Source organism: Schistocerca piceifrons, chromosome 1 (genome assembly GCF_021461385.2).
Source record: "Schistocerca piceifrons isolate TAMUIC-IGC-003096 chromosome 1, iqSchPice1.1, whole genome shotgun sequence".
NCBI classification, from domain to species: Eukaryota; Metazoa; Arthropoda; class Insecta; order Orthoptera; family Acrididae; genus Schistocerca; species Schistocerca piceifrons.
The window spans coordinates 28,761,783-28,775,025 of record NC_060138.1 but is presented as its reverse complement, the minus strand read 5'-3'; the positions used below and the strand labels follow the sequence as shown (position 1 = coordinate 28,775,025).

At 43.6% G+C, this 13,243-nt stretch overlaps 1 protein-coding gene across 2 annotated transcripts in view; it reads left to right on the top strand.

Annotated features, from left to right (window-relative positions):
• Nucleotides 1-13,243, top strand: part of LOC124788248 (calcium-binding protein E63-1) — a 555,703-nt gene that overhangs the window by 146,072 nt on the left and 396,388 nt on the right. For both annotated transcript variants that reach the window (XM_047255439.1, XM_047255449.1), the window contains one exon: nucleotides 2,348-2,393. In XM_047255439.1, coding sequence (XP_047111395.1) covers nucleotides 2,348-2,393 — 46 coding nt within the window. The remainder of the gene's footprint in view (nucleotides 1-2,347; nucleotides 2,394-13,243) is intronic.

Below are 13,243 nucleotides of genomic sequence, written 5' to 3'. Positions count from 1 at the left end.
TTTCTTCCTCCACTCTCTAATAACTTTTTCTAACACACAGTTGAATAGGGTAGGTGACAACCCATCTCCTTGTCTTAATCCTGTTCTGATTTTGAATGGTCTGGATACCTCACCACGGAACTTTACTTTTGCATAGGTATCCGTAAGTGTTTCTTTGACGATTGACTATGCATGATAGATACTCATTATCTATATATCTTTAATTATGTACACTTTAGGAATGAACTGAGTCACTGGCAAACTTCTCTTAGTTCATAATTAAATAATTATACTTGTTTAGCTGCAATGTACTGCACTTACAATCTAGTGTTATCCACATATCAGAAGGTCAGAATCTCGTATAAATTCAGCGCCTAAATAAGAGGAATGACCAAACTTCTTATTGTCAGCAAGTTAGGAAATCCTTTTGTTAATATACTCTGAATTATTTTATTGTGATGATTGCCGGATGGAATCGTACAACACAAAAAGCCAAATTTTTATATAGGGCGATCCCGTGATGATGTTAGAAACTTTCAGGGATGATGGAGAAGGATAAACGCACCTGATAGTTCTTCTTTTTTCAAAGTTTCCTTAATTTATACATTTGTGAAAATTTTCCATGATTAAACTAAAATGACGGAGACAGGCCTATCACGTAGGGTTCGCGACTGGGAGATGGTTCAAATGGCTCTGAGCACTATGGGACTTAACTTCTAAGGTCATCAGTCCCCTAGAACTTAGAACTACTTAAGCCTAACTAACCTAAGGACATCACACACATCCATGCCCGAGGCAGGATTCGAACCTGCGACCGTAGCGGTCTCGCGGTTCCAGACTGTAGCGCCTTTAACTGCTTGGCCACCCCGGCCGGCGCGCCTGGGAGATTCTAGGTTCGACTCATGATACGGTAATTTTTGCTATTTTGTTGAGTGTCCTATTACGTTTACCTATTGGAATCAAATCCTGGGAAGTCCTAGATTCACGTCCTGACATTAGTTACTTTTTCAGTTTTGGTGAATTTCGACAGTTGTACAGATAGGAGGTCATAGGTGAGACTTTTAATTATTTCCTTGTATAGATAGGGAATTCGACCTCCAGAGGTGCTGCTTTTTCACCGCATATGTGTAATTAGGCGATTGATGGCTTTTGAGGTATTACTTCGAGGATTCTTTCGATTCGATGCTTCAGTTGAACCATGTTGAGCTTTACAGGCTGCCGATATTCCACACTGTGAGTAATGTCTTTAATGAGTGCCATGCCAAGTCAACATTCAGTGAACGCGTAAAAGGTTTGTGTTGTACTATGAGCCACTTTTCTCTATTCCAGTAACGTGTTGTACGGCATCATTGTTGACCTATCTCATTAGTGTCAGTTTTCGATAGAATTATGGAGCGCATTTTATTGTAACATGTCGTGGCTGTTTTGTGCACCGACAAACTCCTCTGGCAGAATCAAGACGTAATCAATAAACACCACTTATGTGGAAATCAGCTTGCTACATTCAATGTCTAGATCCAGAAAGCTGCAGATGATGAATCTGAGGTTTAAGTCATGTTTGATGACTGTTGGAGAACCTTTGATAGAGTTCCACACTGCTGTGTGATAAACAAAATACGTGATAATTCGAAGTAGGACAACTATGTGACTTTATCTAACAGTTTACACAGTTCCTAGAACCTAGTAAATCATTCTCTTTAGGGAAATATCGTCGGAAGTGAAATTAGTGTGCATGGCATGTGATGTACGTGAGATAGGACAGTGACTTTTTTGGTGTGTAAGCGATATACATTTTGTAATGCTGAAAGTGTTCGAAAAATATTTCACATAAACCAACACCTTTGGACTTACCGCTCCTTTTCTGTAATTTACAAATGATGAGTCAGAAGAATATACAGCTACAATATGCAAAATAACTTTATCAAAATATTCAAGGAGCTACTTCTCTAAACGAAGCACGATGGTCGGCAAATACACGAAAAGATGGAGTAGCGGACTACAGTGTCGTTAGAAACACCGAACTAACCTCTCGGCTGGGTGGATGTCGTCGAGCGAATGTGACGTACTTTATTTACTTCGCACGTATTCACTGCTTCCATTGCATGCGCACAGTTAACACGAATCAAGAAGTACCTTGTGTGAGATCGGAACTTTTTGCATGGACATTGAATGCACAATTTAAACGGATATTGGTACTGTACGATCTTGCCTTCAGAAATGGGGCAATCCTTGGTGTCTTCTTTCTCTATGTGTATTGATAGAACACTCATGTTTTTAACGGATGTTTGGTCTTGTAGGTGAAATCGTTGACATGAAATTGACCATTGTGGAATCGATCGGTCATTAATTTAATTATCTTCTTTTTCAGCAAGATTCGCTTCCAAAAAGAGAGTTTACAGAGGAAGAGCTTAAAGGTAAAAGAACCGCAAGCTCCGAGAGCCCCTTCCTTAATCCCGTAACCGCACACTAGACTAATGTTATCCCAACAAGTGCATGTGGTGCAGTATGTGTTCGTGTGTGGCTTCGTGTTGCTCGAGTCCCGTCCAAAGCTAACACACACAGCGCAGGCGCCAGTGTCTTCCTGCTGCATCAAATAAAATGTTGCGTGGATATGTGGATAGTTCACCTCAGCATGTGCTAGAGATGTTGTACGACTTATGGGTATTATTTCTGTATAGTGAGCCTATGTGACAACAATAAGCTGACGACATAAGGGTAAATTAGTGAGTTTGGAGTCTCATTTTACTATTCTTGGTTGTATCGATAATACAGAGAAGAAGAGGGCTTTATTACGAAGGCAGATAGTTGTGTTGGAAAACTGGAATCAGTAAGAGGTGTAATTAAATTGTAGAAATGACCAGAAATGGGAATAAATTAGTAGGATGTCAGAGTGATTTGTTTCCCATCAGACATACGCCAGTACAGATAGCGAATGCTCTGACGCATTGCAGTTTTTTAAATGTCGAATATCGAAAGACCATATCAACAACTAGAGGCTAAATTGACTCTGTACATCAGTGTGTAGCAGCAGTGGACGAAAACAGGATAAGAAAAAACAAAAGTCTTCAACTGGAATGGTGTTATGCTGCGATGAGAGGTTTCATCTTCTCCGCTCTGCCCCAATCGTGTCAACAGATCAGTAAGTAAGATGTTCCCATGGATATCAATACAGGAGCTGCATCAGACTGGGCTACTGTCCACCAGGGTGTTAAGAAATTGAGTGTGCGTGTGTGTTTTGTCTATTTAACCCTGCAATGTGATTTGTTATTTTGAGAACTCTCAATAAAATAAATGCCTGGCTCCATTGGAAGCACCACACTGGGTGAACTTAAAGATGTGGCTACCACCTTAAATGCATCAGGCCGTCACAGTAAAGCAATACGTATGGAGCAATAAACAGATACTTAAGGGATAAAACTCAGGAAGAAAGAAGCGTAAAGGTTCCAAAAAACTGTCAATTCCTACACCGTTGTATGCATGCAAATTATGCGTCACAAGGAGAAAATAAGAGCGGCACATTCAGATGTCAGAAATGATGTTTCTACGATCCGTGAAGGGAAGCAAACGATCAAACTTAGAAATATTGACATTAGGAAAGAGCTCAATAATTATAGCCTTAGAAAGAATGTTGAAGATAATATTAGAAACTGAAATTAAAACCGGAAGAATGGTTCTCAAATTTAGGAAGTGCGGGGGTTGGAACTTTAATAGTGGCAACTACTTATTTCCAGCTCGTACAAAACAGATACGTCTTTCAAAGTTTTACTGACCTTCAAAGTAGTCACCAGCATTGTGTATAACCCGTTGCCAGCGATGTGGAAGTCGTAGAATACTCTTAGCAGTGCCAGTTGTGTTTACAGTTCGAGCGGCGCGGTCTATTGCCCGACGAATTTGTAGCAGTTCGGAAGCGAATGCAGTGAAGTGTTTCCTTCAGTTGAACTTACGTGGGCTTAAGTCAGGGGACTGCAGTAGGTGGTATAGCACTTAGCAGCCCCATCAGTCAAACAAATCAGTAACAGCTTGAGCATTGTCTTGCAAAATGATGGTCAGGTCCTGCAAAAAGTGTCATCACTTCTGTCTCTATGGTGGTTGTAGGCTGTGTTCCAAAAATGAGCCTCCCTTGAGTGCTCTATGGGATCCATGTCTGGCACATGTGGACACCATTCCACCCAGACTCTCTCTTCTCCCTCCATTCTCTCAGTTTTGTGCGAATGGGCATCAGAGATCGTCGCACCAAGAAAACGTGGAATCTAAACTTCCACTATCTTGGTTCTATGTTCGCCAGAAATCGACTCTGTTCCATAAATATGCCATATGTTTTTGAATTTCTCACAGTATCTCCCAGACCACGACGCAGTCATTGCATTCCAGTATATTTTGGACGCTGTGTACAATGCGTCGTGTTCTGGCGAACGGAACCCCTAGTTGTTCGCAACAGGAGTTTGTCTGGGGGGTATGACTGTGGGCCACTGCTTGCCGGTATTCGAGTGGGAATCTCAAGCTGTTTTATTAGTTCTGTTATTATTATTCCTACTGGACAAATTACTTCAAGTTCCCACGTGAACATACCATGGCATCGTCTGGATTCTGTAGACGATATTTTGATCCACAATAATTCCAGTGTTTCTAAACAACAATATGTCGCCAGACACAGTGTTGTGTGAGGAACGGTACAATAAAAATGAACAACGTCATTGACCAACACAGTCATCGGACTGTTGCTTTGCTAAGTCACTTTGTTTGATCTACAGATTAGGGAAGAAAACTGCATCAAATGAATGTTATACTTCACGAGGAAGTGCATAAAACTGGACTGGGTTTTTTTAGCTTTCCAGAGACACATTCAAGTCCGAGTGACGTGAAGGGTATGCTCGGAATGTCATCAACAGATACCTGACGTGTTGGAATTTGTATGTTACTTTAAGGTTTGACGATATCGACAAATTTTCTAATACGCCCTATTTTAAGCTAGTGTATTTTTTTATTTTTATTTTGCTAAATATCTTGTATAACCGACATATTAGTGTGTCACGGAAGCATTAGCTGTCGGTGCCACAGTACGTCAATAGTGAAAATTCTTCATACTTATTTATTTACATGCAGTTAGGTTGAGAACGCCATGTAAAGATCTACAGCACTTGATGATCGCGTCTAGAAAGAGTTTCTCAGCGGGAAGAAGTCTGCCAGCCACAGTGGATTACACTTGCCTTGATTTCCGACGTAGCCCTCTGCCCACTATCTGTGCCTGCTTAGCATTTTCCTCGCATTTACTGAAAACAGTATCTGACAACTGTTGTTTCTCTTCTCCGTAACCTGCGATGAGTTAGTTTTGCACTTCTTTTCAATACAATGACATTTTTATCTATGATTGTTCTATATTTTGATTATTTTTCTAGAGGCCAGTATATCGGGATTGCTCATTATCATGTAATTTTAGTGAAAAATGGACGTACAAAATTAGAGTAGGCTCGGCGAAATTAGCTTGCTATTTAAAACTGCCTACAACTTTATATTGGGCGAGTTGATAACAGAAACAACGCTTCGAGACATCCAGACGTATTAGACATGTCAGTCAGACGAATATTGGGTTCGAGATATTTGCAAGATTCGTCATTGCTTACACTCCACTACAGACTTCAACATGTGTTCTGGCCATTCTTGTGTTGAAAATACGGCCTCGGGTCTGTCGCCGTATCGCGTTGTGTAAATTTTAGAATAGTATCTCGAAATACCTGTTCGACTTCATCATTTGGGGATCGCTGGTTGTTACTGAAAAGTAGCAACTGCCGGTGTTCGTACTTGGGAGGTCTCATTACGCTGGTGCCGTTCGTAAGTTCCACGCGCGTGACCCAGCTGCGGTCTGCGGTGCTGCCACCATACCAAATTTATTTTTCTTTTTTTAATTTCCTTTCCGGACGAGCACGTGCAGCCATCTCCACAGTGTAAGATACGACAGTGTGTTTCGACAGTTCAAAACATTTATTAAGGCGAAGCCATACCCTGGTACGAAGTTAAAATGGCGTAGGATCGTCACTTTACCTCATGCAAGCTATTTTCGTGGCAGTTACTACGGTACGAAGGTAATGACAACACAACACCCAGTCCCCGAGTAAAGAAAATCCCCGACCAGGCCGGGAATCGAACCTACCGAGGTTAGTATCTGCTATACTGGGACGGACCAGCATTGGAAACCCTTATATTTTACGGTGGGATCTAATGGCAGCAAGTGCAGGCCTCCAGGCTGCACTCAGTTGGAATCACCGGTAGCTGTTGACACTGTAGGTCAATATGGCCGGTACGCCTGCCTAATATCGTGTAGGGCCCCAGCGAGCATGCAAGAACTGCCGCAGCAGTATGTGGTCTAGACGGCCAGTATTCATAAATATCAGCATTACTCAGAAGCAAAGGTTCTTTTAAAACAGATATTACATGTTCTTCCAAACGAGGATAGTAGTGTTCTAAATCCAACTCGTTACCACTTGTGACAGGTAATGAAAGTTTTCATGTGAATCCCATAAACCATCATTTTTTTAATTGCAGTTTCGATATCTCCGTCTGACGTTGAACAGAAATGTCTAGGCTCATCAGCATCTATGTCCATACGAGCTATTTTATTTCACTAGACTCATTCTGTCTTAGAAATGATAATATTTAAGTCCTAGTGTTTTCCATTACATTGGTAATCAGAACTTCGTTTTAAAATGGGGATCCATTAGACTTTCAATCAATAAATACGGACTACTTCTCGCATAAGAAAATCTCCTGATCGAACTTGTATTTACTGGCGATGGCAGCCGACAGACACAACACAGTGTACTACAGTTCGCGCGAAATACCTGAAAGCTTCGAGACGGTTGCAGTTTAATTGTCCAGTGCCCATTGCACATACCCAATTCTAACAGCTAGTTCAATTCTGCCACTTGCTAGAAATCTTTGGCTTCAGCCAAAACTTCAGCATATTTTGGCCGAAGTCGAAGGTGGGATTTTTGGCTGAAGGTGGCCGAAGCTGAAGCCGATGTTTGGTAGGAAGTATTGGGGCAAGGCCTGTTCTGTGGCAAAGTACCGTTATCCAAGATGGCGGCTATGACATCATCAACTGACATCAGCTGGTGACATCATCCAAGATGGCGCCTGTGACGTCATCCAAGATAGTGGCCCTGATGTCAGCGGGTGAAGAAAGTGCCATTATCCAAGACAGCGGGAAAGTGCCATGCCCCCCTGCTTCATCCCCTGTGCCATGCCCTCCAGCAGGAAGTTCAAATTCCATCAGGACAGTGCAACCTCTACTACCCTAAGAAAATGGCTGGAAAGATAGGTCACTTAGGTTACCTAGGCTAACCTAAGTCATCTGTCCACCACCTCTTCCTAGGGATTGGTGCAAAGTTTGAATTTTGGCAGTAAAGAAATGTCACTTGGGTTATCTCTAGTAACCTAAGAAAATGGCGGAAAAAAAGGACGCTTGGGCTACCTCCACTAATATAAGTCACCCAACCGCCAGGTCTTCCTAGGGATTGGCGAGAAAAGGACTTGGCCTATGCTGGACATAAGTCTATTTTGCAAGCACCAGTCTTTATTTAAACAATTAGAGACAGTACCACCATCCAGTGTGTTCACCATGAGGTCTGGACTCCAACTAACCTAGTACACAGTACCACAGCCAGAGGGCACTCTCATCCATGACGTAATCCAAGATGGCGTAATGATGTCAGATGATGATGCAAGTACCATTATCTAAGATGGCGGAAAACTGTGTTCACCACAAGGTCCAGGTCTAGTACACAGTACCACCACCAGAGCACACTGCAGTACACTGATGCGCAGACACGAAATCAACTTGTAAACTGTCCAAATAATGCATACCACAGCCTACAGACCTGCTCACAAAATAATGCATCAGACACACAAACAATATTCGCAGGCACTGTCCGCCACCTCCCCCCTTCCACTGGACTGCACATTCTCCCAGAAGTCGGGATGCACTGGCACCCCCCGCAAAGGGATGCACAGGTGACCATTCCAGTTCTGCAAGCATGGACGGCGACATACCTTTCACACTTGGTACCTGAGGAATTCCTCTCGAAATATGTGTTCACCTAGGCACCATTGCTGATGCAGCCAGACGGGAAGACCTATGTGCAGAGTGCTGACGCTCTAATGGCGCGAACCGCGAGCCATCACCCAACACCACTGCCAACGGCATGTGAAAGTTACCCAAGTGTTATACTGACATCATATGTCTATCTAAATAAGCACCAAGTCATCCTCTGGCCCGCACGCATGTGTGTTTGCCGCTGTTGGTGTGATCCCTCTCTCTATCTGCGGTCCAGTGCAGAGCAACTCACCCTCGCAAACGCTATAGAAAACTGTTCCACCACTCGCAATTCCTAACAGAACATGTGAGACATGTCTAGCCATGCTTAACTGCTACGTGTAACTGACACAGTGCCGCAAATTGTGCTCGTGTAGCTACAAACCACTGCAAGCGCATCTAACAAGGTTCTCAATCTTATACTGATATCACATGGCTATTTAAAAATAAGAACCAAGTCGAACTCTTGGAACTTGTATAGTGTCCCAGAAATAGTTAACGCTCGCTTTTGTAAGAGCTTTCATGATGTCTCAGCTTGTATGCATGGAAATCCTTGCCCTAACAGAATCTGTTTACGAAAATAGCGCAGAATAACGTCGAATGCATTCTTCCTTGCGAGCCATCCGCGACACATGAGCATACACAGACATACAGAAAACAGGGCAAACGCTCTCTGAATGTGGAGGTGACTGGATACAGTCGAGTACAGTGCCATATTACATCTTGCGATCAGTGCATTTGGGCCAGGAGCTGGCAGCTGTGCTACATTTACAGGCTGTTTTAGAACATGGAACGAAAGGTTATGGCATGATTGCATGTATGTAACTGACATAAAATCGACAGAATTGCGAAAAAGACTGGCATGTAGGTATAAATTGACCGAATATACACCAAAATGCAGAGAAATTGAGGAAGCACTTGTGCATCTTCTGCTTGGTGCAGAACAGTTTTTACATGGGAACAAGCATGCAACAACAATGAGGTGTCTGAGAAAACATCGACATGGAAGTGAAGGGAAGTGGGGAAACAGTCACTTTTTTCCATTGAGTTAGCATTCTTCTGCATGTCTATTGAGGTAACAGTGATACATACGAGATGATCACTGTATTTGACGCTTTTCAGGAAGACAGAGAACCATCAGCCTCTAAATCACTTGAATCTGCGTTAAAGGACGACATAGAGTGGATGGATTGGTTGGTTCAGATGGGGTTGTAACAAGATACGATTTAATGGTAGACTGTGAGAGAGAAGAGGGGGTGGGGGGGGAGTTGCTGCAGGTCATTTGACCATTTGTATTCCTGGTTTTCCGTTAGGATGCATCAGATGTGTGACATAGCCTGCATTTGACTCGTATACAACCGTTTGTCGAGTGTGGGTCTTAGAGCAGTGTCTACTTGTGATCACCGTGTGGGATAGCTGTGCAGTCTATGGCATCTTGTCATGATCCACTTGGCTTCTGCCGTCAGGGTTCGAGTCCTCCCTCGGGCATGGGTGTGTGTGTGTGTGTGTGTGTATGTGTTGTCCTTAGTGTAAGTTAGTTTAAGTTAGATTAAATTGTGTGTAAGCTTAGGAACCAATGACATCAGCATCTTGGTCCCATACAACCTTACCACATATTTCCAATATTTTCTGCTTGGAATCTTTAACAGTAAACCTTTCGGTCATCAGATGACTTCCATCTCATGTGTGATGAAACGTGACACAGTCCTCTAAACGAACGAAGATTTATGTGATGTACTCCAGTCTACTGTCACATCTTAAGTGTGAAATTGATGCTTCAGTTTCATAACTAAGTTAGCGATAGGTGTTTGTGAGACACTGCAATGCCCTCTGTGTACATCTGCTTGACATATGAGCTGTTTACGAAGTTAGTGGCAGCATGAATTGTAAATTCACGTGTCAGATGCCGCTGCTATGCATTTATCTGTTTCCTTGTAAGAGGTATTCCCCATTACTAAAGATCATTTTATATAGGGCTGAGGCAGGCATAATATAATTTCTGAACCGTGATCGGATGTGAACAGTGGATGCTGTACATCTCCGTGAAGCTATATTGTGCTCGTGTCACACAGAGCCGATGTTTTAAGGCAGTAGTTTTTTCATTTTACAGTTCGGTAATGTAGTTTATCATAGAGAAACCGAGAAGAAGGATGTATGTCCTGTGCTTGAAATATATTTCTTACATTGAAATATTAACAGCGCTATATTCCATATGACTGATAGGTTGGAAACGCAAGTGATCTAACATTATAGCCTTTTCCCACCAATCACTAGGAAGAGGTGGCAGTCGGGTGACTTAGGTTAGTGGACGTAGCCTAAGTGACCTTTCTTTCCGCCATTTTCTTAGGTTAGCAAAGGTTGCATTGCCCTGCCAAGGGGTGGCGTGTGTGGCAGACAGGCATGGAAGAGGGGTGTGGCACTTTCCCACCATCTTGGATAACGTTACTTGCGTCATCAGCTGACGTCGTGGCTGTCATATTGGATGATGTCATCAACTGACGTCACAGGCGCCATCTTGGATGACATCATCAGCTGACATCTGTTGATGATGTCATCCAATATGATGGCCGTGATGTTAAGTCCCATAGTGCTTGAGCCATTTGAACCATTTTTGACGGCCGTGAATTCATCTGATGATGCAAGTATCATTATCCAAGATGGTGCAAAGTGCGACGCCCCCCTGCCTGAAGTCAGCTGATGACGTCGTCGGCGCCACCTTGGCTAACAGTACTTTGGCGCAGTATCGGCATTGCCCCAATAGTGTAGGACACTAGCTCCGACAAATCAACGCCTTGCCCCACTCCGCTGTGCTGCTCTACCGTAACACCTGTTGCAGTGAAATAACGCCAGAGTATCAAGGTTTGCGGGAATGGCCCCTGACTGCCTGCTCGCATTCCATACTACCAAGACTTTGCAACCCACACCCAAAATCAAATTATGTGCAATAATGACTGAAATACACAATTTGTCTGCGCATTGTGTCATGTCTTTTGGAATTCAAATGTAGAGCAATATGGGCAGGTGTGCTAAAAAGTCGTGGCTGTACATCACGATGTCTGCAGCTTGCCTTGTTAATTCGATGTGCTTTAGGCTCTAAACGAGACATTCTAGTCACGGGTGCATTTCGCACTTATGCTTGCCAAAAATCTGCTCCTCGCATATTCTCTAAACATCTCGGTCTTCCTTAAAGGCTCTTTTTAGCGTGTAGGACATCCTTTCAAGTGTGGCTAGAGCTCGCTCATCGATCCTGAGTCTCTGGCACGCTGGCAAGAATGCATGGCGGCAGTCCAGCTCTTCTAGGCGCTGTTCGTGCGTGGGAGCTGACAGTCCTTTGTAAAGAATGGTTTATAGCGAACTGTGATGCAGACTTAAACTGCGGTGGTCGCCAGTGCGACGCGAGAACACTGCACAATCGCTCTACATGGATCAAAAAGTACGACTGAGAGCCTCCGCATTGCGCAAGAAGAAATAACATATTAAACTTGCTAAGCTCGTGACGTACACACTGCTGGCAATTGAAACTGCTGCTCCAAATAACGAAATCTTACTTATTGTGTGTATACATTGTAATACAAAGAATACATAATTAAATTAGTACGTGGTTTTGGTACTACAGGATTCCGATATTTGGTACATAGATCTGCTACGTCTGGCAACACCAGTATCTCTAATTCGCTTAAGCATTGAGAGTAACTGAGCATAGATACCCCATTCCATGCTGTTTTGGTGAGGGGTGACCTGGTCAGATGTTTGCGGTGGGTAAGAGATCTGGAGAATGTGCTGACCAGGGCAACAGTGGAACATCCTTTGTATCGAGATAGATCAGGACAGTGGGTGGTTTAGTGATATCTTGCTGAAAGATAACGTCGTGGAGAGCTCTAGGAAAGGGCACAGCTACCGCTTTTGAAACGTCAGAAATGTAATGACTGCTGTCGGAATTACCGGTAGTGCGAACCAGAATAGGTGGTATAATGTTCCCAGTGACATGCCATGCCATCACGCCTCTTGATAGAGACTTCGCCGTACTGCTTAGCGTGACATGGGATACCGAGATCTCGAGGACGACGTGGACGTATCGAACGAGAAGGGACTTTGTGCTCATACGTGACGATACCGCGTGTAAGGGCACACCAGTACCCCACCAGCAGTCACTCCACTTGACATTGGTCGAGGAAGATTTGCTCGAAAGTTCGTGGCACTTTAATCACTAGAGGAGGCTGGATGCCAGAGAGAATTTTATTTATTTTAACGATTCCCGACTGGTGTTATCGCACCGTGTTCTCTAGAATATCAGGTGAGTGTTACCAGGTCAGTGTTGTGGCTACTTCGCCGGCTAACTCGGTTTTAACAAGATTTGGCCATCGTCGTCTAAGAGAGCGTAGAGGTAGCTGGCAATCACATACCGCTAAAAGCAGTCTCTTATACATGACAGATTGTATTTCATGAACACAAGTCCGGCGTCAACTGCCTGTATTTCGGTTTTGCTCGATCTTGAGGGTTTCCAGTTTTCACTAGGGGCGTTCCCTCATTAATTGGTGACGCAGTCGCACTTGCTTACCAGTACAATCTGCTTCACTACATGATTTGATATGTCAGTTTGTTGACGATATGTGTACAATGACAACAAAAAAATATAGAGGATTTTCAGCGCGAACGGCCAGTGAAATATATTTTCCCAATTGCAGGCGCGATTGCTATATCAAGCCATGACGAAAAGCCTCGTTGGAAAAAAATTGATACCCTGAAGATGGAGCATGCGTTTCGAGATACGTATGTGGAACAAAAAACTGAAATGTTTAAACTCACAAGAGTGTTTCTGGAGCCTCTCTGTAACAATTCTGGACCTGTGGGACGTCGCATTGTCCTGCTGGAATTGCCCAAGTCCGTCGGAATTCACAATGGACATGAAAGGATGCAGGTCATCAGACAGGATGATTATGTACGTGTCACCTGTCAGACTCGTGTCAGGGGTCTCACATCACGCCAACTGCACACGCCCCACACCATTACAGAGCCTCCACCTGCTCGAACAGTCCCCTGCTGACACACAGGGTCCGTGGATTCATGAGTTTGTCTCCGTACCCGTAAACGTCTGTTCTCTCGATACAATTTGAAGCGAGGCTCGTCCAACCAGGCAACATGTTTCGAGTGATCAACAGTCCAATGTCGGTGTTG